Source organism: Leucopleurus acutus (genome assembly GCF_964270905.1).
Source record: "Leucopleurus acutus genome assembly, chromosome: 16".
NCBI lineage: Eukaryota > Metazoa > Chordata > Mammalia > Artiodactyla > Delphinidae > Leucopleurus > Leucopleurus acutus.
Window position 1 is genome coordinate 19,434,099 of NC_139158.1, and position 25,825 is coordinate 19,459,923.

The 25,825-nt window shown below is 37.0% G+C and overlaps 1 protein-coding gene across 4 annotated transcripts in view; it reads right to left on the minus strand.

Moving 5' to 3' along the window:
- Positions 1-25,825, minus strand: part of TNRC6A (trinucleotide repeat containing adaptor 6A) — a 96,083-nt gene that overhangs the window by 58,524 nt on the left and 11,734 nt on the right. For all 4 annotated transcript variants that reach the window (XM_082857512.1, XM_082857513.1, XM_082857510.1 and 1 more), the window contains 2 exons: positions 15,099-15,186; positions 7,873-7,894 (listed from right to left, as the gene is read on the minus strand). In XM_082857512.1, the coding sequence (XP_082713638.1) occupies positions 7,873-7,894; positions 15,099-15,186 (110 nt within the window). The remainder of the gene's footprint in view (positions 1-7,872; positions 7,895-15,098; positions 15,187-25,825) is intronic.

Genomic DNA, 25,825 nt, shown 5'->3' on the forward strand with positions numbered 1-25,825 from the left:
GCTTCTTATACAGAGAGCTCATGTAAATAGATAACAAAAACTCTAGGCCCAAGAGGAAAATGGGTAGAGAATAATGGGCAATTCATAAGAGCAAAAAAGTACAATTAAACATATGATACTCCATTTTATCAATAAACAAATTGATTTATATTTAAAGCAATAAAATACCAATTTTGTCCTGACAGATTTATAAAGATAATATATCCCATTCTTATGTTGCAAGACATATTCCTTGCACTGTGGCAGAGACACTGCACTGTGATTCACCCGTGCTGGGTTGGGTTCTACTTTAATGAGAGGAAAAAGCCAGTCATCGTCTGGGTGAGGAGGAACTCTGAAATGACTGGGGAAACTGCTAATATGACGTTTCAATGGACTAAAAGGTTGCTAGGATACTGCAAAACCACAGTTGTGGGAGTTACAATTTACCAAGTATCAGTTGGATGCCACACAATTTATCTAATATCTCTTTATCCTCACCATGATTCTATGCATTTGAATTATTACTTCCATTTTACCAATAAGGCAACTAAGGGCAGAAGAAGGCTGCCCATGACTAAACATCTAGTAAATGGCGAAGCTAAAATTTAAAACCAAATCTGACCCCCAAACTAATGTTCCTCCTAGTATACATTTTCATCTTACTTATAAGAGCAAAATCAAACTCTCCAAAAATAAAGGAATGACTAATTCTGGCTTAATGACTTTGAAAGCTACAAATCAAAATTTTCTAACCAGCGTTTATAAGTTATCTATCACATACTCAGCATTAACTACCCTCCAGTGACTCATGTTCTATATTATATATCATTTCATTCCCACATTAAGTAACCTGGATTATCTCCTTTTAACAGAGTCAAACCGTAAGTTTAGAGGTTACAGTACTTGCTCAAGGTCACAGAGATAAGAACTACAAAGGCAGTATTCAAATCCAAGTTTATCTGACTCAGAAGACTGGACTTTTAACCACTATGCCTGGTTTACACAAAAATTCCAGGATTATCTTATTAGATGAATCAATGCTTTTCGCTTCTGGCAAAATGCTGCCTTTAAGTAACATTTTATCAGGCGTACTTTCACTAAGGCTACTGGCACTGAGAGAGAGAGCTCTTAGTAAGCATTCTGAAGCACAGCTACTATTCTAATTAGAACTACAAGTATATAAAAGTGAAAAAGATGATATATCATGTGTTTTTTCCTAGTCTGGAGCTTTCTTTTACCTGGTTATAACTGATAAAGCTATTCTTGCGAATCCATCCCGACTTCTACTCCAAAATTTAAACCAGAAGACTCCTGATTTGGTTTCTTTGAAATTGAAGACCTAATTGTTGCCCAAGCAGAGTATCTCAGGGCTCAGGACACAACCATACGATGCCTCCAACAACTATAGGCTCATTTGTCTCTGAATCTAGTTTTTGACAATAGTTTACTTTGTTAACTGCAGTAATCTCTGCTTTTCTCATATCTATTTCCTGTCTCCTTTGTCCTGCTCCAGTCTCATCAGACATCTGAATTCACCAAAATCTTTAATTTCTACTTATTTTAATAATTTATTAGTATTTATAAGCAAAACACATCTACATTTGGTAGAAATAAAATGGTTCTTACCTAAAACAAAAAGAGGTCCTTAGCATTCTTCATAACCTCCTGAGTACATAAATCTAGATTTACATGTATAAATCTATATAAATCATTTTTCTTTCTCAGTAGGAGAAAAGGAAAAATGGTGACTCTGATATACCTAAAAACAGTACTTTTTATTGACTCCCATGGAAGTAGAAGCCCATTTCCCCCCTTCCCGTTAGTGCATAGTTAGAAATATTTTTGTTACACGGCTCAAAGACATCTTCATAGAAACACATTCACCATTAGTAAATTCTTAATCAGTAACAACCTCCATTCCTTCAAAGAGGTCAGTACCCATTTGCCTTCAAAATCTCTCATAAAGCCAAAGTACTATCATGGCACATTTGGAATCAGAACCTGGTCTTCCAAATATTACCTAATACCTGCCTGTGGTACAAAAGTCATGTTTCTACCATGCATACTGTGGAGAAAAACACTGAACTGAACCCCGGTTCTAAGAGCAGACCTTTCCAACCTGTGTGCCAGGAATCAGTTAGAGGGATGCTGAGGGGAGCAGCACTTCAGAGTCCAGGTGACCAGACTCTAGATCGTCATCCTCAGCTGAGAGCAGCCTCTTCTGTTTACAATAGCCCCACAAATGTCATTTTCTACATGTGCCATTATGTGAATAAGGTCAGGCAATGTGCTTCAAGTCACAATCTATTTGCGCCTCAATTTTCTCCTGTATGCAGTACAGTGATCCTTTGTCAGGCCACCAAAGTTCCTGAATTTCATTACTGTAGGAGGCTTTGTGATTGAGAAACTTATGATCTCATGGAGAAAACAGAGTGCTAAGCAGAGATCACAGGTTAAAACATTTAAAACAAAGATGAGAATGGAAACACGTTGGGGACAAGGACTTGGACTTTTGTTCATGCACAGTAGTGACCACAACAGTGCATGAAACAGGGTGGGCACACAATAAATATTTCATGAATGTTAAATGGTTCCTGAAAAGTCAACCACTTCACACATCACAAAATTGTCGAAACCTCTCTGATTCAAAAAATGTTGCTGGTAATACAATTTTTTATTTATTTCTTTGTGCTCAGTCAACAGGGAAATACTATAAAATCTGTTAGAAGATCTTTCTGTAATATTTTTAAAAGATGCGTTGTTTTAGTTCATTCATTGCATGTTATTAAACCATGGGCAATGGTGTAGCTCTCCTGTTCTGTCTTCCATGTAACTAACTACAGGGATATTTTCAAAGAAAAAGAAGCAGTAGAGCCCAGTAGGGTTAGCAGTCCAACCCTTACTCAGACACCAATCAGCTGCATAACCAATAGGAAGGAAAGTTACTTAACCTTTCTTAATCTTGATTTTACCTGTAAATGGTGATAATACTATCCACTCTCATAGGGCTGTTGAAACGATTAAATGCAGGCTTATATTGTGCTAGTACCCACTGATGAAGCCCTATTCCTAAACATTTAAAACAAAGATGAGAATGGAATAATTCCTGTATTAGTTTTTAAACATCCACTGCGTTAAGTCTCACAGTTCCCAGGCTGCTGCCCTGGTGCCTTCGCTGGGTCCCACACATTTCCCAAAATTCAATAGCTAAGAGTTACTCTTAGCACATTAAGATCTTAGGTCTGCTCCAGTACAGTGTTATGAATCACTGGTGCCCATTAACTATTAGTAATTAAATATTTAGAATCTCACCTTGACTAATGAAATATAATCAAGCACAATATAAATATAAAGCACAGTCCATGCTACAGAGTAGGTGCTCAGAGTTAGCTATCTTGACGCCTCCAATATGATGTGACATGCAGCTGATTTAACAGCTCTTGAATATTTTGATCACTCCCTAGATCAATGGATTTAAGTAATGAAATTGTGTTTGATAGAAAAACAGAAAGGCTAGAATTGAATACAAAATAATGGTTTCCAACTATGGCAGGAACAAAAATGTGTTTTAAATGTTGATTCAATTCTCATGAGTTTTTAATTAATCCGGAAAGAGAATAGCCACAATTAACTATGCTTCCCTATGTGATCACCAGAAAACAAAAAATCTGTATCAAATTTTCTCTATTCCTGCTTCCATCCCAGGCTCCCCTCATCTCCTTTAGGAGCTCTAGGGTTTGCTATTCTCTGTAATTAGCTTGCTTATGAAACCACTTGAAGAAAGCACTGGCATGATATAGACAGACAGAAAAATAAATATTAGCTGTCAAAAATTAACAGTGCTTATTCTTTTGCAAGGAATGTACAATCAGTATGCTTCCAAAACAAGCCAGTGTCAGAGCTGGAAAGCTGTTTTAAAAGAATGACGTTTATTCTTGATAGAGTTCCCAGTCCTTCCCTGTCTTTACAATGTATAGGTCCACAGGATACCCATCCGTTCCTATACCTCACCATAATTTTTTTAGCGCTTCATTCCCCTGCTGTTTCAAAGAGATACTCATCATATACATATTTTAGAAAGGAATTTCAAACATTCAAATAGCTATGCTCCTTACAGTTTTTCCAAGTTCAAGTCACAGGTAAGAATAAAATTTTCAGAAATTTCATTATGTCACTCATTATAATGGTCCACATTTTTATGAGATGACGCATGAGTCCACTGCACCAAGAAATAAACATCATATTGTTTTCATATAAGAAAGCTGGTCAAGAATTTAATTTATGATACCTTACAAAAATCCAGCTTTTATACAGTTTCACCACTGAATGAGAGCAACATCAGCAGGTATTATTTAATCGGGAATGGCAGTAGCCTTAGAAAAAGAAATAGCTCATTAAGGCAGAATTCTACAGGGAGTGCCGGGCCTAACCAGTTATGCAGTCTGAGCACTAAAATCTTGACTCTTAACAACCAAGAAGGCTCTAGAACTACGTGGTCCAATAAAATTTTAAATTCAGTTCCTCAGTCACATTAGCCACATTTCAAGTACTTAATAGCCACATGTGACTAAACCTGGGCTTTATATAGACTCTATAATATAGAAAGACAAAAATGATGCTGACAGTATAAACTATAATCCTGAATTAGGTGAATTCTCCTAATTTTTAAATGTTGGCAATCAATTAAAAATTTAAAGGATAACAATAAAAACACTGTGTGGAGACCATAGGAGATGAGGGAGAAATGACAACTAAACAAATTACCTTGCATTGGATCCTAGAACAGAAAAGTTAATGGAAGAATTGGTGAAATCTAAATACAGTCTGCAGTTCAGTAATACCAACGTATGTCAGTTTCTTAGTTTTGACAAATGTACCACAGAAACGTAAGATGTTAATAATGGGGAACTGGGTGAGGTCTATATGGAAACTCTCTGTACTATCTTTTCAACTTTTCAGTAAGTCATAAATTATTCCAAAATAAAGTTTAGTAAAAAAAACAACGGTGTGAGCCAAACCCATACCACAAGCCTCCTAAATTTATAATCTAATCACTGCCATAAACACCATATATTGTACACACCACGAAAATAAATACATTTTCATGAATCAGAATAAGCGTGACCAAGTATGAAGGGAGCTGCCATCAAAAGAAGGATGAAGTGAGTAAAATAGTTGGCAAAACAACATGAAGCATTTTGAAGTGACTTTCATATACTCAGCCTAACATTCTCAGAATTGTGGAAAATCTAAAAAAAAGATTCAAACATGTTCATGTTTTATGTATGGATGTAAAAGAATGACTTACATTTGGAAAGGATGTAAGCAGTAGGTACTCAAAGGTCATGTCTGAAGAAACAAATATCCATGGACCAGTCAAAAATCTAAGATAGAATAGTGAGTGCCCCAAGCTTAATACACATCACAACATCCTAAGAAAATGGAAAGGGAAGGATCAAGGGCAGTTAGAGAGATCCACTAGAAGATGAGTTCTGAGAGCGTTAGAAAAGCTGAAAGGCATCCTTGGCTAAGAAATGGGATCAAAAAGAAACAAACAGGAATGAACATGAAAAAGATAAGAATGATCTGAAAAGTATAAAGGAGTGATGGGAAACAAGTTGCTTAGATCATGGGAGGTCAGATTAAAGCGGGACTTGAAAGTCAACCAGGAGTTTGGTTTTGAAGCAAAGGAACAACTTAACATTCCTATCCAGGCAAGTGGTGTGAGAAAAGTGGAATTTTAAGAAAATTAATTTGGTCATGTTCCTACTAAAATTTTTTTTTGGGGGGGCCACGCCACAAGGCTTGCAGGACCTTAGTTCCCCAACCAGTAATGGAACCTGTGGCCCCTGCACTGGAAGCTCAGAGTCCTAACCACTGGACTGCCAGGGAATTCCCCACGTTCCTACTGAATTAATTTGGCAGTGCTACTCCCTACATCATTCCACATCCCTGTAACTTTCTTAGACATCCAAATTCAAAGCCACAATATCACCTTCTGATCTCACCAGTTGCCAATCCTGTCAATTACATCTCAAACATCTGTCATCCATCTCCTACCTCTACTGTCAAGACCTCAGTTCAAATCCTCATTACCCTATTCCTTCTCTTCTCTCTCTGGTACTGCTCCTTTTTGGTGACACTAGACACAACTGACAAAGAAATGTTCTTAAAGCATAGCTTATGACCATGACCTCTAAATGCAAGAACCTTTGCTAGCTCTCCACTCTTTAAGCAGCATGAAGTCCGTCCTCTGGTTCCCCCTACCTCTATGCCTATATTCGGCCCCTTCCCTTTAACACCCCAATACTCATTCTCTGAATACTCCCTCTTCTTGTCCACCTGCCTCTTCTGCCCAGTGTCTTTTTTCTGTTAGCTCCATCTTTCAAATCCCTGCCCATCTTTCAACCAAAACTTTCCATGTAAGTAATTGCTAGATTTAAAAGAATGAAAAAACAAAAAACAAAACCTCTTCTTAAGCTCTTCAGTGGCTCCTTGAGTACATTTAGCATATAAGGCCCTCTCTGACCTGGCCCCTGCCTACCTCCTTCAAAAAACCCTTCAACCCTGACCACTTATCACTAGGTATTTAATGCTCTTGGAATACCACCAATGCACATAACATCACATTATGTCTTGTCTCTGTGCCTTCAATCATGCTGATCCCTCTGCCATTTCATTCTTTCTTTGACCGGCTGTCTCATCTTTAAGACTCACAACCTCAAAAAGGTCTTCCTTATCTGTTCTTGTTCACTCTCATACAACTGCACCTAAAAATGTTACCTTAAGCAATGCCTTGGACTTCCCTGGTGGCACAGTGGTTAAGAATCCACCTGCCAATGCAGGGGACACAGGTTCAAGCCCTGGTCCGGGAAGATCCCACATGCTGCTGAGCAATTAAGCCCATGCGCCACAACTGCTGAGCCTGCGTTCTAGAGCCCACGAGCCACAACTACTGAGCCCGCACATCACAACTACCAAAGCCCACGCACCTAGAGCCCGTGCTCCGCAACAAGAGAAGCCGCCGCAACGAAGAGTAGCCCATGCACCACAATGAAGAGTAGCCCCTGCTTGCCGCAACTAGAGAAAGCTTGCACGCAGCAACGAAAACCCAATGCAGCCAAAAATAAAAACATAATAAATTTATTTAAAAAAAAAAAAGCAATGCCTTACCTTAACCTCTAATAAAAACAAGCAGTTTTGAGTGCAGTATCAGCCAAATGCAGAGATTATACTTTTGGTATAGCTTATGTAAAAATTCAGAATCTTTAGGCCTAACAAGTTCAGCATCAGAGAGCCCTACACCTTTCATTACAGGTAGTCAACTCCTGGGAAGGTGAAGAACTCCTGATTCAGGATGTGAGAGGAATTAGGTTCCTGTTTCTTTACCACCCTGAAGTCTTTTGCTTGGCATGTACTGGGGGCTGTCCAACCTAACCATAATGTTAGCAATCTACTATTCTCAGTGATAATATAGGATGGATGTCAGTCTGCCTACAGGAAGGAGTGGGGGACAATATTATACAGAGAACCAGGAATAAAGTCCTAGAGGTAGCTCCAGACAAGAAGACTTTTAGATGGAAGACTGAAGGAAAGGCACATGTGCTCAAAGACTCCAATCAAGGAAGTATGTTAGGAAGTGGTGTTTATTCTAGGAGATAAATGTAAGGTAGGTCTCGAAACTATATTTTTAAGGTGGTAATTAATATATACTACAATAAATCATAAACCCCAAAAGATGACTCCACGGTGATGTCACTGAAGAAGTCTGTCCCCACCCCCTGTTCCTTTCATGCTCTTCTCTCTCCCATCCTGGAGGTGAATAAAAATGCATATCAACAACCTTCCTTTAATGAAAAAAAGAATAAAAAATAGCTTTAAACAACGTACCTTTGATTTTTTGTTCAGTGGCCTAAAATAAAAACAAACAAACAAAAAACAATGTAAATATGAAACTGAAAGAAATGGACTGTTATGATAAAATGCTCATATATTACTATTACATAAGACATACACATTTTTATTAAATAAGGAATTTGTCACTTAGATGAACTGCATAGGAAAAGATATGCAAAAAAAGCATGCTTTTCCCACAGATGTGCCCCATTGTCCCTGACACAATGTTTATTAGTAAAAAAAAATTCTGGAAATGCTTTAGTCACAAAGCAGAAAAGACACCATTGTATGACAGTATAATAATAATAATGATAAATGGAACTTCTCTTCATTTAGTTTTAAAATTATATAACTGTCACCTTTACCTTTAATGGATCTAATGAGTTTTTCAAATGTTTAAAGGGCTTCAAATTTTCTTGTATCACATGATAAAACATGAATTAAGTTTTCTGGAAGAAAAGCTGCATAAAGCTTCTTTGGCCAAATTAGTTAATACATTTAACTCCTGGAAGTTAGGCTGCTACAGTTAAGCATGGTGAATTTTTAAGTATTTTTGGGTGGGAAAAATTTTGAAACATTTGTCATTTCTGACACATCTGACAATTCAATTAAAATGACTGTGTTCTGAAGTTAAGCTGACATGGGCCCTGCTTCCCATGCCTGCCCCTACTTCCACTGTCTCTGACACAACAGGGAGAGGGGCTTGAGGACAGTAGGACTGCCTCAAGGTGGCTGGCTCAAACTTCAAGGGCCTCAAGAAGAACTGATTACAGACAAAGGCCACAAGTGAAAATCAACTTTTTGATTATGCCCAACTGTGTGGGAATCCTAAAAGAAAAAGATACAAGGATAGGCAGGGAGGTGAGGGAAGACTGAATAATTAGTAACTGAATAACCAGGAATTGCTTCTAAATGAAGATAAAGCTTTTCTTAACTGTCATAGGGCAGGATAATTCATTTTGCTTAGTCATATTAAATTGTTACGAAAAACACCATTTTTAAAATTATATCATTATAGAACTATATGGTAAAGAACTATATGGCAATTACCATAATATTGAAGCCACACCAAACATTAATCTTTCCCCGGAGAGCCAGAGTCGATCTAGGCACTGAAGTACTTTACCAAGTTTTAGAGCACTAGTGACACATAAAATAATGGAGGCCCATCTTCTACTTTATATGGATCGAAAATTAAAAAAAAAAAAATTGATGGAAGGACAATGGCAAAAGACCAGTCAACTAGCTTGAACACTTCATTTATTTCTGGAAGAAATTGTTTTTAAAATCTGGTAATAGAAAAATAGTCTTATTAGAGAGAACTCAGTATCTGAATACTTCCAAGTATTACAAGCATCATGTCAAACTATAAGATAACATAATTTTCTGAAACCCAAAAAAATAAACACGGAAATTATTCTGCATGTTGAAAACAGATTGTGTGTTGTTTTGTGCGCTGTTTTGGTTTTTTTTGTTTAACTCACCTGGTCTCTTCCACAGTTTACTTCCAAAGGAAACTAGGCTACAGTACATAGAAACCATGACCACATTACTAAACCCCAAGATATACAGTGTTGCTCTTCTAGGCCTTACAGCATAAAGGATATCTACTATGCCAACTCCTTTGGGAAAGAAACCTTCATGTTGCTTGAGAACAATGATCCACCTCATTCAGTATTGTGTCATCTACAGAGAACAGCACCAGGGGACACTCAAAGGAGTGTCTGAAGGACACCCATCAGAACACCAACTAATATAGTGAAAGAATATAAGTAATAGAACCCAAGAGCTCCCGATTAGGAGGAAATGGAACTGAAAGAGTTCCATTTCGTTCAAATAGGTTTTTGTTGGTTGGTCCAGGGAACTTGTATATTACTCAAACTATCAAAAAGAGAATTTTCCAAGTGGGGTCAGTGATTTTAAGAATATTTGTCTGCACTGTTCAAAATGGTGGCCACTATCCCATGTGTTTACTGACCACTGAAACAGAGCTAGTGTGAAGTGATATGCACAAAATACATACCAGATTTCTATTATTCAGTGTTTTTTAAAAAGGTAAATAATTTCATTGATAATATTTTATACTGACTACATGTTGAAATAGTAATATTTTGGATATACTGGGTTATATAAAATATATTAAAATTAACTTCAACTGTTTTTTTTTGTTTGTCTTACTTTTAAATGACCTTGTCATTTAAACCCTCTGGGTCTCAGTTTCCTAATCCCTCAAATGGAGAAGGAGAAAAAAAAACTGTTCTGCTTACCTTTTCAGGGCTATTGTAGGGCTCAAGTAAAATATAAAAAGATCTTTTCTGGATAAATAATACTATTCAAACGTGAGGTATCACTGTGGATCTTGTACAACAGAATTAAAGGATTCTGGCAAACTGAGAAGCAAAAGTATTTCTATTTTGAATATTTTTTTCTTAAAAACAAAACACCTGAGCTGTGATTCCACAAGCAATTATCACCATTGCCTCAGTTTATTAGTGAAGGCATCAGACAAGTGGCAGACACACCCATGCCAGGTCCACGCCAGGTGCTTTGTTTCTGTCAGGCTCTGCACCACTTGTCCCAGCTCCTCGACCCCTAAGTACACCTCAGTGGTTAAGAGCTCAGAGTCTGAAGCCAGACTGCCCGGCTTTGACTCCTGGCCCCACCATTTACAGTGTGACCTTGGTCAGAATTAGTTAACTTCTCTAAAGCTTGGTTTCCTTATCTATAAGACAGGAACAAAAACACGTACCTCAGAGTTGTTGTGAGGCTAAAAGGACTGAACTCATATAAAGAGCTTAGGGGAAAAAAAAAAAGAGAGCACGCTTAGGACAGTGCCTAGCATACAGAAAGCATTCAACAGATATTCCCTAGTGCCCTACTCACCCATGCTTTGGCTCCTTCCTCGCATAAACTTGACTCAAACTCACTCCCAGCTCCCAGGTCCTACTTTTTTCCTCTTTTTCTAATCATCTAAAATGTCTTAACAGTGCCAGGTATTAGAAACTAAAACAAGGACTAAAGAATTAATAGTTTGATTCACTTATTTTAAATGAGATAATTACTGGTTAGAGATCTTTTCTGTGATTTCTCAGCAACCAGCACACTGTCTAGAACCCAGGTCTGCTGAATTATATTTTTAAAAAAGAAAAGAGAAGAGTAAGCTTAAATAAGGGCCAGGACTGTAAAGACAATACCTAACTGCCGTTGATGAGTACAATGCTCCAGGCCTGGTTATATTACCACTTAGGTTACTGAGAAAATTTGCTACTTAGACTGATGAATATGGTCTCTAGTCTCAGAACAAAACAGCCTTTGGGAGACATAACTAGTAAATACTAAAATTTCCAAAAAGGAGGAATGAAATTGGAAGTTTTCTACAACATAAGTCTAATTTAAGCTCGAAATGAGTACATTTAAATCCACAAAGCCTTTTATAAAAATCCCTTCAAGCTTTTAACACAATAACAAAAATATCCATGAACACTGACTTTTAAACATTCTCAACCGAAAGATCCCAATTTGTGTTGGTGCCTCCTTCCAACCCTCAACCATTATATGCTTTCTAGGAACTACAATTACATGTTTAAAGTAAAGTTTATACTAAATGATCCCTCTATAATTAACCTATTTCTCATCCTCCTTTTTCCTCCTCACTACATTTCCCTCAAGATTCCATCTAGAAATTTCTTCTAAAAACAGAACCTAGAGATAAATCCATGATAACAACCTACTACTACTACTGTTACCCTTTTCTTAAGTACAGAAACTACATTCCTGTGCTATATCAAATTATTTTCTGAGCCTAGAATCAGAAGGTAAGCAAATAGCCATAATTCTTAGATGTGAAACAGAAGGCTTTTCAAAAAATAAAAAATCATCCATTGATTTCTATTATTAACTAGAGATGTATGGAACTGAAAATAAAAACCATGTAATTTTGTGTCAAAAATTTTTTAAGGAATTTAAATATTTAAATTGATATTTAACAGACAAAATTAGAAAAACTATCATAGTACAAATAGTGCAGTGAGCTTTGTTTGGTGTCTAATTGTTTATATAAGGAGTTGTATATCTAGTTTTTTATTTAAAATAGAAATTAACTCTGATCTGAATTTAAATTTCTTTAAAAGACCACAGTTAGGGACTGTTAAATCTGTTCTCTGTATTCATGGCATAAAGACTTATTAAATGCCTTATAAAAACCACCATATTATCTCCAGCTTTAAAGTTCACCTTTAGTTGGTGAAAAATAAAGTAAAAGTATAAGATAATGTTCTGTACCAAAAGGATAAAGCCATAGCACCGAGTTTTGGAAAACCTAGGGGAATAAGAAGATTTCAATTCTATTCCTGTTCTGTCACCCTGATGGTGACACTTAACTCATTTTAATGCTTGTGTTCCTTATATATAAAATGAATGGATTAAAACAGCATCTGAAGTCTTTTCAGAAACAAAAACATATAGTTTTTTTCAAAGTGTGCATAGATTACATAAAACAGACAGATTGTTTTCACCATAGTGAATTCATGTTTCAACATTTATATAAATGGGCCTGTCTCCCTAGCTTATGGAGATCTCTGTCACCTACCTGGATACACCTGCTGGCTCCTACGACAGACAAAAGACAAGCTCCAGGAAACTTATCTTAAAACTTCTGTGACTCACAATATATCATATGGGCTATAAGTGTGCCAACTTGGGATATTTTTCCTTTTATTTTGTTTTTAAAGAGCTATTTGGTAACAGCCTACAGAAATACCAGCTGTCCTCATTTCACCAATGGGTTGTATTCAAATTCAGTTGTAAGCTGGTTATCTAGAATTCAGAGAACAGTCTTATTTACAGTGGCATTAGTCTACTAAGCTTAACATTTATTAGAGATATTAAATATTCCTTTATATTGTGTTCAATCACTAGATATTACTTTTTCTATAGGATACATAGGAATCCCTATTAATGCTGAAGATCTGACAAAAGAAAGGGGGAAAAAAAAACCCTCCCCATCTCTCTAATGGCTATGGAACCGTATCTCTGATGATGGTTCCAGTGGGACACAGTTGGGGTGAGAGCCTGGAACCCTACAGTGAGTGAGGCAGGGATGGAGTGGTAAACAGTATGAAGAACTCACTTCATATTTTGTGAGGGGCCAAACGCCACGAAAATCATCATTCGTGTGTTAAAGACACTGCCTTGGTGATTTCGATTTGGTTATAAAGAATATAAAGGTAAACTTTAACAATTAGAGTCATTTATTTGTATATGTTACAACTTAAAAATTATACTCACATTACATATTTAAAAATACAATATTTAAAATTTTAAAAGTTCTCATTACAAGAAAAAAAATTCTCCAATTAGGTATGGATATGATTAACCAGATTTACTGGGGTGATCATTTCACAATTCATACACAAATATTGAATCATTATGTTGTACAAATGAAACAGAGGCCTAAGGCATTATCAATGCCAAAACTCTATACTAGGAGTCTATTCCAAACCCTATGACAATTCCCAATGCATCTCTTCCCATCACTCTTGAGTTAACAAACGGCCGACAACAAGGGTCACCTATTAAATCAACTCATCCTCATCACTCTTAATCCTCCACAGTGCTCTGTACTCTGCTCTTCCCCAGTTTACTCACTTCATCACACCCTAAACCCTGCAAGTTCAGAACTGAATTATATTTCTTTTCCCCTTTCTGTGTATCCCCTAACCTGGTTAACTGCTCCCAAAATGTACTCAGCCACTCACTCTGGAACCTAGAAGTCAATCCAGGTTACTCTCCTTTCATGTCCTTTCAACAAATTCTATGGATTCTTTTAATAGTCCCTTCACCAATATCTCAGTCTCTAGTTTCTACCCCTTCCAATCCAATTCTACAACTGGCCAAGGTTCTAAATACAATTTTAAAATACAAACTTTTATGTCACTCTACTAAAATGTCTTTGGTGTTTTCCCCAACACCCAATGGCCAAAATGGGAGAAGTGCCAACAGCTATGACCAACCCCTCCAGTCTCACCCCGACACTTCTACACTTGGCTCCTTCCCACCACCACCCCCTGCAATCAAAACCCATACTTTAACACATACAGGCTACAGACACTTAATTCTCAGTTTATACTGCTGGAATCATTTTCCATTCTGCTCCTTATTCACTTGGCTAATTTCTATTCTAAGAAAACTTCCCTGTCCCTCTACCCCATTTCAGGCTGAGTTAAACACTTCTCTCTGTGCTTCAACAGATCCCTACCTGCCATAGTTTTGTATCCTGTTTTTCCCTACTAAATAGTGTGGAGATAACGATGTTGCTCTAGTCTATATCCAGTTCCTAGCACAAGAAAGGTATATATTAAAAATTAAAATCATAACTTTTCATTAGAATACAGAAATGGAACAGTAACGTCACTGGGTCTTTTAGAACATTTTTAAGGTCCCTGAAACGTTGGTGTAGCAGGAGATGAGTGCCTAGCTCAGTTAACTGTCATCAGCCTCTAGTATTAATTTGGAAAAATCTTTACAGGCATCTTTTATTTTTCTGCAATTTGTGTTGCTTTGATTACAGTTTTTGATTAATGTATTGGTTAAAGATCTTTTGCAGCAATTATGTCTTAGGCTTATTTTTAAATATCTTAACATAATCTTCAAATTAAAAAAATCAGCCCAGGTACTAAATAAAAAGAGAAAAGGAAATTGACACTTTGTTTCCTATTATGTTTATTACTATTTCCTTTATTACTTTATTTTCTATTATGTGTATGTGTTACATTATCTTATTTTATTCAACTCTCATTTTACAAAACATAAGGAAACTAAGGCCCAGAGAGGCTAAATAAAGTTGACGGCCACACTGTTCTGTACGCTATGTGGGAGAGCCTGCTTTCAAAGCCTCTCTATGCAGCTACAAATTCCACGCTCTTCTCACTATAAAATGATGTATTATGAAAACCTAGGAGCACCTAATCGAAAAATAAAGACCTATGCAAAGCACTTACCTTCAAGAAAAATTATTGCAAAATCAAATAACTATGCATTAAATTGTACACACTTAACAAGTTACTATTAATGCATATTCAAAGACATTAAATATTAAAATGAATCTCCACTGAAGTTAAAACATTAAATCAAATGCTTTACATAATCCGATAAGAGTAATTTTCTTTTTTAATCTATGTTTAAACTGCTTAATATAAATAATTAGTTTATACATATACTACCTTCTTTTGAGCAGCTTCCTTCTTTTTCTTGTCGTCTTTTTTCTTTTTCTTTTCTTCCATCAACTGTTCTTCTTCTTGCACTAAATCCCTGAACCACACAGTTGCAATTAACTTTCCCAAAATGAATTAATAACAGTAATGTTGCATATAGATTCATTTTCACTCTTATTAGAAGACATGGCAAATTATTCTTTTATCATTCATTGAAATAAAACACAACTTGCAACCTCAGTCTAACTATACAGCCACTGCACAGTACTTTTCTTTAGTAAGCCACAAGTAGTAGAGCTTTTATCTTAATGTTATATCAAGGAAGACAACCTAAAGTTAGCAAATTTTACACTGGGAAACAAGCAACTTCCTCCAATTCTAGCATGTAAACAACATCTCATGAGCAGAGTTACCTTGCTTCTGGCCCCAATTATCAATTAGTAGCTAATGGCAATGCCTGGAACCTTCCCCACAATCCTCTCCTGACCAGGTATCTGGGGTATCTTCAGCTCTCCTTGCTCTAAAAAGCTTTATACCTATTTTTAGAACACAACTTATTCATAAATAGATGATTTGTATTTTAGCATTATACTAATTTCATATCCTATAAACATTCTAAACTATTCTATCAATACTTGGGAAACAATCCATAATGTACTAATGTAAGTAAGTTTGTTTCAATTCTTAAAATCAGAAATGTTCAAATTTGTCAACAGAACCTCTGGCTCGGGATTTCAAAATGAATGGGCAAATGTATTCGTCTCCTCCTTTCTACTCTCCCTCACTGAAATGATAGGGAAAAGGGTACTAAATCTATTCAGAGCTGATGAATATACAAGAGCAAAGGAAGCTGCAACCTAAGAATAAACACAAGAGAAGTCTTAAATGGCTGTATGTACCATCCTGTGGTAGAGCTCCAGAGAGGCTCCAAGATTAGAGCTGGTTGAGCAAAATAGGCACAGAGCAAAGACTGCATAAGGAATAGAAAGGCCACAACTACTCAGCTCTTTCCATCCACTTTCCATTCCTATATGGCTACATGGCCACAGGTAGCAAATGCATTTAAATCCAAAAAAACAATCAACACCCTTCACATACACAGGGCTCCCCATCAGCATCCCCCCAACCCTTTCAAGGTAGGGGACTACTGGGTAATGAAATCTACACAAAGATGGAGGAAACACTCAAGTTACCTACATTAATTACCCTAGAGTCTAGAACCTAAACCTTCATTCATAATATCAACAGACAACCAAAAATCACGAGATACTTAAAGAAAATCAATACATAAAGAAAAAGTACCTAACTCTGCCCTGAGGAAGCTTTCCAGGGGGGACATTATGAATACCAGGCAGAGAAGGTTCAAGGGACAAGAACTAGACACTTGGGAAATTGTAAATAATTCATTAAGGCTGGAATGCATATGGCAGTGGGGATGCAGTAGAAGATAAAATGAGAAACACAGACAAATACATACAAAACTAGAAGGGGTGCTATAGGTGCACTCCATTGAGATTACACAAAACTTAAGTTGGCTTTGCTGATGGAAGAAACTGAGAGAAGACGCAGGGAGACCATGAAAAACAAAATGAGTGACATTATGTAAATTGATGATAATTTAGTAAAGTTAACTATACAACTGCTAAAATCAGAAGTTGGAAGAAGAGGATGATAACTGTTGCTGTATTTCATTCCGTTTTGTTCAAAGCAGCACTGTCATATGGCTAATAGAGTAGCAAAACAGATTCAAGCCAACTGTAATCATGACTCATTCTCTAGCATTCTGTGTGAGGGAGGTAATGAGACTGAGCAAGCTCACTCACTGTAATCCTGGAAGCCAAGGCTGAGATAGCCATAGCATGTGAGAGAAAGAATAAATTCGTAAACAAAAGCAATAAGTTACATCATTGTCATGTTACTCAACCAAAGCTGTTTACTAGCTCCAAATACTTAAACTCCTTCAGCCTCAGTTTCTTCATTAAAACTGGGGATAAATTACCGTATGCACCTACTTCCTAGCATTTCTGTCAGGTTTAAATGAAGAATGCTTACTTAACACATTTGAGTAAGCAACTCAAATGCCTAGTCAGGAACCCCTCTCACCGATTCTCAGTGGCATCTCTAAGACTGTATTCACTCTACTTTTCTCAAGATATTTAGGGTCACTTATTATGCAGAAACTCAGGAATCTTTAGCATTTGTTCTTTGTGTTTGCCTGTGAATTACAGACAAGTCCTTTTCTAACCTTGTTCTACATCACTATAATTTTACTCTATGGGATGTTCCTTTACTATTTAACCGGAATTTTTTTCTCCCTTCTCAAACTTCATTTTGATGACATTAGCAAATGTTTTCCTGACCAAAAATGGTCTCTTTAGTACTTATAAGATGAACCATATTTCCTCAAGGAAATATTATAGTATCAGTTGATACCAGAAGCATAAGAGAAAAAAGTTCTCTTCTTCAATACTGTCATCACCACCAACTAACCACACTTTTCCCACATCTCCTTCAGAAAGCCAACTGGAAAAAATATATATAAATATACCTAAACACTTCGACTTTCAGAATTTAAATGGTAGTAGAGAGTCATATAAGATATTTGATTCTATCTTTCACCATATCTATCAAAAGGAATAAGGGTCGATGGATCTGATAGGTCTAAGTTGTCCATGTTGTACATGTTAAGTTGCACATGCTCCACAAAGACGACATTCCAGTCAGCAATCATTCATCCCTTGAAAGTTAGTAGCAAAATATCTCAAATATGCAAGTTCTGGATCTAGGAATGAGAACAAACCTCTGAGTGATTAAAATGTTACAGTGACTATGCTGGGCAGTTTAAATATATTTTCCCATTTGTCACTTTTTTAAAACGATAGGGACAGGTTTCCCTTCTATAGATGAAGAAACTGAAGCTCAGAAAGGTTAAGCGACTTGTCCAAGGTCATACGGCTAGTATACAGTGGAGTAAGGATTCAAATCTTGGTTCTCAAAGTCATGGTCCTTCCTTTCCCCTACACCATAATACCTCCCAAAGTACTAGCTCTCTTTTCAGAAGCCATAGAGAATAATCCTTTTCCTTTAGATAGGTTAAGTGATAGATCTTCTCACTTTTATCTTTTCTCCAGACTGTGTGCCTCCACAATCCTTTTCTTATTTCCTTCCACCTTTTATAAGAACACTTAAGAACAATGTACTACAGGAAATGCAAAGTATTGGAGTTCCAAAAACCATGGGGTGTATAATCAGGAGCAAGAACTGCAAAAGACTCAAAGACAAAGACTAAACCACCACTGGTTTTAACAAGAGGGGACCAGGCATTGGTGATATTTAAGACAGCAATTTCAGTATTTTTTATTTTGTGAATGTTTGTGGGAGGACAATGTGGGAGAAACAACTAGACCACAACCAGTGAATAGTTGTAAAGTCCATACTTGAGGAGTTCAATCGTTTTGTGGGGGTTTTTTGTTTGTTTTAAGAAGAAAGAGAAGTAGGAGAGTAGCTAAAAAGCTATCAGAAGTGAGCAAAAATGCCTGTCTTTTTAAAAAAAACACTCATGAAAAATGCAAGGTGCATGACAGAGTACACAGTATTCTACCATTTGTGTATAATGTGAGAGAGCCTATGTATTCATATTCATCTGTATGTGTCTAAAATGACTCTAAAAGAACACCTAAGAAACTAATAGTAATTGTGAGGGAGGAAGCAGAAGGAACTAAGCATTTGGGGCCCGAGAGGAAGGGAGATCTCACTGTATAAACCTTTTCATACAGTATTTTAGTTTCTGAGCTATGTAAGTATTCAAAAACTTAAATATTAAAAATTTTCCAGTATTAATATTAAATTTTACTGTTTAAAAAGTAAAAGGCTGTTCTGTTTCTGGTTTGCTCGGAGATCCAGTCATGAATGCATGCTATATTCTCTTAGATTTCTTTTTTCTATCTATTGAAATGGTTACAGAATTTCTGTCTTTTGATCACTGATATGATTAACTCTATCGATGGATTTTCTAGTATTCAACCAAGCTTTGCATTTCCTAGTATAAAGCCAATTCAATATATTATTTTTTTAAATAAATTGCTGAGTTTTCTTTCTAATAAAGGCAAAAAACTATAATGCTACACTATTTTTTTATACTAATTTCACTGGCAAAAATGTTCAAGAATAATAATATCCAGTGCTGGCAAAAATGAAAGTTAAGAGGTTCTTGCTTATATTACTGGTAGAAAACTACTATAACCTTTTGGAAAGTATTGTGGTAACAGTTTTAAAAATTAAAGTTACACATAATCTGAGAATTCCCTGGCGGACCAGTGGGTAAGAATCCGCACTTCCACGACAGGGGCCACTGGTTCAATCCCTGGCTGGAGAACTAAGATACTGCGTGGGGGGGCGGGGGGGAGGCAGGAATGAAGGAAGGAAGGAAGTCATAATCTATCCAGCCACCCCATGCTTCAGAATGTGTCTTACAGAAATAAAGCACTAGTACACAAGGCCATATGCATATGAAGGTTCACTGCAAGGTTCACAAGGGTTGAAAAGCAGAAAAGTTGAATGTCTATCAATAAAGAAATGGCTTTATAATAGCATAGCATATTGGATTGAAAAAAAGTTGATCTGTTTATTGATTTGAAGGAATGTCCCTAACATTGTTAAATGAAAAAAAAGCAATTTGCAGAACTGTGAACAGTGTTAGCCCATATTTTTTTAAAGTTGTCTGTTTGTATATTTGTATAACTTTATACAAATTTAAGGAAAGACATGAGGAAATACCCTCCTGAACTAGGACACTAGAGTAACCTCACAACTGAACCAACTGTTTGGGGAAATTGTTATGTCTTTTAAAAAGCATATCCCCATGGAAAATGTTATGGTGAACATGCATTATTTTTGTAAATTAGTACCAAGAAAATGTTTTTTAAAAACATCATGTCTAGGATTTGCTTTTACTACTCCAGTCCCCACCCCATCTTCCCAAAAAAGGAAAACAGAAAAATGAAACAAGATTGACAAAATGTTGACAATTGCTGAAACTGGGTAATAGGTACGTGAAAGTTCTTTATTCTGTTTTATTTTTGTGTATGTTTGAAATTTTCCATAATAAAAGACAAAATGATCACAAGCCTCCAACCAAATGATTAAAGGCAACAAGGTGGGAGATCAGAGATAGATGAAGCAGATAACTGTGTGAACCAAGTGTCTTAGGAACAGGAAGAGAATGGGTAAGACAAGTGTCCATAATGGCAACAAGACAGATCTGGGATCTAGAAAGCCCATCCTGGAACTGCTCTTCCTGATGCTTGGTCAGTTTTCCCTACATTCCCAACATGAGTATCATTAAAAACAGTCACTTCCAAAGGATACTCCTGTAAACTGCTGTTGGATATGGACTAGCAAGGACCTCTGGTGAGCAACTTAGAAATATCAATATTAAACTTTTAAATGTCACTATGTTTATGACCCATCAATTTCAATCTAAGCCTCTACAAAAGGAAATGTACAAAAATAGATACTGCAAAATAATAGCCTAAAGGCCAATCAGTAGGGAAAAATTAAACAAATCATAATGTACTCATACCATGAAATACTACGCATTAGTTTAAAAAAAAAAAAAGGAGGGGAGTTATAGATTTCCATGGCGTGCAGAAAGGAGTTATTAACACAGCAGGTTTGAGACTGTGATCCTAAGAAAGGACTGCAAGGTTGGCCACTGGCTGGTGTCAAGGAACTTGGATTTCAGGGAGGTTCCCACCAATCCCTAACTGATATGGGTAAGCTTAGTACAAACAGTATAGTTTTGCTGAAAGCCTACTTTTCTTATGGCAGTTGGGAATTTTGGTACACGTTAGGCAGAGGGTACCTACATAACCAGCCCCTAAAAAAACCCCTAGGCACTGAATTTCTAACCAGCTTTCCTGGTAGACAGGTTTACATATGTTATCATAATTTGATGCTAGAGAAATTAAGCACATCCTGTGTGACATCACAGGGACAGAAATCTTGGGAGCTTATACCTACCTAGTTTCCTCTGGATTTTGTCCAATGTGCCTTTTCCCTTTACGGATTTTGCTTTGTATACTTTCACTGTAATGATTCACAGCCATGAGTATGACTATATGCTGAATCCTGTGAGCCTTCCTAGTGAATCATCAAACCCGAGGGTGGTCTTGGGGAACCCCCTCAACAAATGTGGCCTTACAGAAAAGATCTCTGAGACACACTGCTGAGCTGAAAAAATGTCACGGTCCAGATCATTATATCATTTGTTAAAAAAACAAAAACAAAATCCCATTAAAAAAAGTACACATCCACAGGATAGCAAGGAAGCGGACCCTCAAGGTACCTGGATGATCTGACTCTCTGTATCCAAAATCATTTAATAATAACCTACAAAATGTTTAATCAATAAATCAATAAGAATGTGCCTGGGGATTCCTAAAGTCAAGCAGTCTGCTGTGTACTGGGAGAACCCAAGTAGAATGCATGGTTTTAAACTACAATTTTGTAGGAACAACAACTGAACACACCCGCAATATGGAAACAAGAAATCATTTGGTACAGGCCATAAGCCAGTTCAGGAAAATAAGACATGCATATGAGCTGTTACAGCTAAGCAAAGCTTCATGGACCAGTAAGAAGTTGATCTGGGTCTTAAAGAGGCAGGATTTCTAAAGAGAGGTGGGCTTTTTCAAGCAAGGGAGCACAAAAGGGCATGGACACCAGCAAAGCATGGAGAACTGTTAGCATGGCAATTTCAGGGTCCAGTGTTGACTGGGGTAGAAAAGGGAGGAAAAGCACTGGGTAAAAGTAGGAAATAAATTTGCTCAATAGGGTGAGAAGACTGTTGCAGTAATCCAAGTAAAAGTGTTATGTCCTGAACCATGATGGTGGCAAGTGGAAATGAATAGCAAAGAATAAATCCAAGATAATCACAAGAAATTGGAATAGTTGACAGTATTAATAAGAATGGGGCTTCCCTTGTGACGCAGTGGTTGAGAGTCCGCCTGCCAATGCAGGGGGCGCGGGTTCGTGCCCTGGTCCGGGAGGATCCCACGTGCCGCGGAGCAGCTGGGCCCGTGGGCCATGGCCGCTGGGCCTGCGCGTCCGGAGCCTGTGCTCCGCAACGGGAGAGGCCACAGCAGTGAGAGGCCCACGTACCACACACACAAGAAAAAAAAAAAAAAAAATATATATATATAAATAAGAATGACAAAATAGAGACAAGATAATGACAACTCCAGATTGTAGAAAGCAAAAATTTTTAAATGGAGGCTCTGCTGTTAGAAATGATTATAGAAAATAGGGGGCTACTTTCCATAAGGCCCAACTAGCCTATCAGTCTCAACCTACCATAAGCCAGCTCACCTTCACACAGAAACCAACTATATGTTACAAGCTAGTTTTGAAAATAATTTCACATCTTCTGCCAAAAAATGTTGTTCACCTACTTTTTCTCTTACAATTTATTGTTTTCTCCCAGCCTTCCTGCTTCTCCTTTTCCTATCTGCTTGTCAGCCTCTTCTTTTTTCCTCCTTCTTGTCCTCCTATGCCTAAATTAATCACCAAAGCCAGTCTAGCACCACAACAGGAAGTCACTGGTAGCCTTCAAAGCTATAATTTCACCAGATAGTAAAGATGGAAACCAAACTGCTGCAAAAGAGGTTAAGCATGATCAGATTTTCAAAAATTTAGCCATGATATGAAAAAAAAAAAAAACCAGGATAAAACTGAAGTTTTTTTTTTTAAATAAGGAAGACTAGTACTTATTTGGAAGTAGAAAAGGGGTTAAGGAATAAAGGTACCAGAGAGGGTGATAATAGATGGGGTAACACAAGAGAAGCTTGTTTACAGTCACAGGTAGTTTATACCTACAAATGCTAAAGTAGTTAAATAAAACTGATACATCCATAAAATGGAATAACTATACTGCTGTAAAACAGATAAGGGGGCTTCCCTGGTGGCGCAGTGGTTGAGAGTCCGCCTGCCGATGCAGGGGACACGGGTTCGTGCCCCGGACCGGGAGGATCCCACGTGCCACGGAGCGGTTGGGCCCGTGAGCCATCGCCACTGGGCCTGCGCGTCCAGAGCCTGTGCTCCGCAGCGGGAGAGGCCACGACAGTGAGAGGCCCACGATCTGAAAGGTATATAGTTAACTGGGGAAAAAACTAAGGTTCAGTATACTATCTTTTGTGTTAAAAGTGGGGAAGAGATAGGAATATATATCCCCCATGTGCTTGTATTTGCGTAAAGGAATTCTAGAAGCACACACATACAGAAACTAATAAAAATACCTATTTGTGATAGAAATATGTGGAGAAAAGAGGACAAAAGACAGGATGGCGGCAACACTGTGTATTTCTAGATAGCATTTGATTTTGAACCATAAAGCATAGGCAGGGAGTGAAGCACAGGCAGGTAGTGAAGCATAGGCGGGAGTGAAGTCAGCATATCTTCCTCTTAAGAATGAAGAGAAGATAAGAAAATAGGATATGATGAGGTATCAGTGAAGATACAGATGATACATAGTCTGGATCTCTTCCAAAAGTAGGAGGTTGAGCTTGAAGGGGGCTTCTACTGGCCTCATAAACTAAGCAATAAAATAATGCTAGTAAAGGATTACAACCCACTGAATAAATGAAGAATCCATGAGTCCTTACTAATATGAATAAATGAATAAATGGATGAATTAACAGGGTAAAGGGACAGATCATACAGTAGAATGTCAACTAATGTAGCAAAAATAATGGACTTAGAAAATCACCATTTAGCAATCTATTGACTCAGGCAAGAATCTTGATGAGAAATAATATATTTACATAGTTTCAAAGTACTCCCAACAATATAATTATTAATTACAAAGAGAAAGTACTAACTTTACAGTGGTGAAACCTGACATATACCAGGTAGTTGGTATTCAACTTACCCAAGTAGTTTAAGTTACCATCGCCAATAATGAGATAAATGGACATGATGCACCTCCTTATATGAGGCAATAAGCAAAACAACATCAGTCCTGTGCTGTTCCTGCCAAAAACACATAATGTAAATCTAATCAAGAGGAAACATCAGACAAATATAGATTGAGGGACATTCTACCAAATAACTAACCTGTACTCTAAAAAATATCAAGGTCTTCAAAAACAAAGACAGACTGAGAAACTGTTCCAGAATACTGGTGACTAAACAAACTTGAAAACTAACTGCAGCCTGTAGCCTAGCTTGAATCTCTGACCAGAAGGAAGTTGTTTTTTTTTTAATTTGCTCTCAAAGTTATTACTGAGACAATTGGCAAAATTTGAGTAAGATCTGCAGATTTGCTATTAAGATTGTACTGAATAATACTTTTCCAATTTTGATAATGGCACTGTAGTTACTAAGAAAATGTCTTTGAATTTAGGAAATATTTATTTTTAAATTGAAATATAGTTGATTTACAATGTTTCAGGTGTCCAGCAGTGATTCAGTTTATACACAAACACACATTCTTTTTCAGATTCTTTTCCATTATAGGTTACTATAAGATATTGAATATAGTTCCCTGTGCTATACAGCAGGTCCTTGTTATTTTATATATAGTAGTGTGTATCTGCTAATCCCAAATCCCTAATTTATCCCTCCCTCCCCTCCCCTTCAGTAACCACAGGTTTGTTTTCTATGTCTGAGTCTGTTTGTTTTGTAAATGACTTGATGTGTATTATTTTTTTAGATTACATATATAAGCGATATCATATAATGTTTGTCTTTCTCTGACTTAACTTCACTTAGTATGATAATCTGTTTGCAGCAACACAGGTCCACCCATGTTGCTGCAAATGGCATTATTTCATTCTTTTTTTATGGCTGAGTATGTTAGGAAATAAATATTTAAGGTTTTAGGGGTAAAGGGACATCACGTCTCTAAGTTACTCTCAAATGGTTCAGGAAAAAAAACATTAGGCATGTAAAAAGAGAATGAGAAAGCCAAGGTGGTTAAATATCACCATTTGAGGAACACAGATGGAGGCTATTCAGGAATTTTTTGTCTAGTAAAATTTCTCTCAGACTGAAATTATTTTCAAATAAAAAGCACAGGTCGGGGATAGTGATATTAGAATTTTAAAAGAACTGAAACCCCCCACCGTAGCAACAGGAGCACTGTACCGTTTACAAGGTGCTCTGAAGAGATCATCCATTTTGAACCACAATGCCAAAACACAGAATTTATGTTATTGTCATTTGACACTAAAAGAAACCAAGGACTGGAAGCTCTAAATGACCTGTACAGTGTAAGACAATGGTAAAGGCTGACCCCAAATCCGGTTTGCTAAACTACGCTCCTAAATCTACTCCTCTTTTGAGGCTTAACAATTACTAGTTCCTTCATAATTCTTTCCAACTCATATAAAACTCACCCTTGACCTCTAATTAAACAATGCTCATTTTCTAATTATTTAAGATGTTAATCTCACTCTTCCAAATAGAACTAATTACTGTTCTGGGGACAAAAAGCAGTTCTACTTATATTAGTACTCCAATTTAATACCAATTCCTTCTTCCCTGCTGTTACTAACACTCTAACCCCATCCACCACCAAACATGCACTCTTTTCACTCTCTTCTACCCACATTCTACTTCTTTAAGGACCAGTTTAAATCCAATCTATTCAAACAAGCATTTCCTGGGCAGCACAGCATGAGGTTAAGAGCTCTGGCTCTGATCCCAAAGAGACGTGGGCTTAAATCTCAACTCCACTA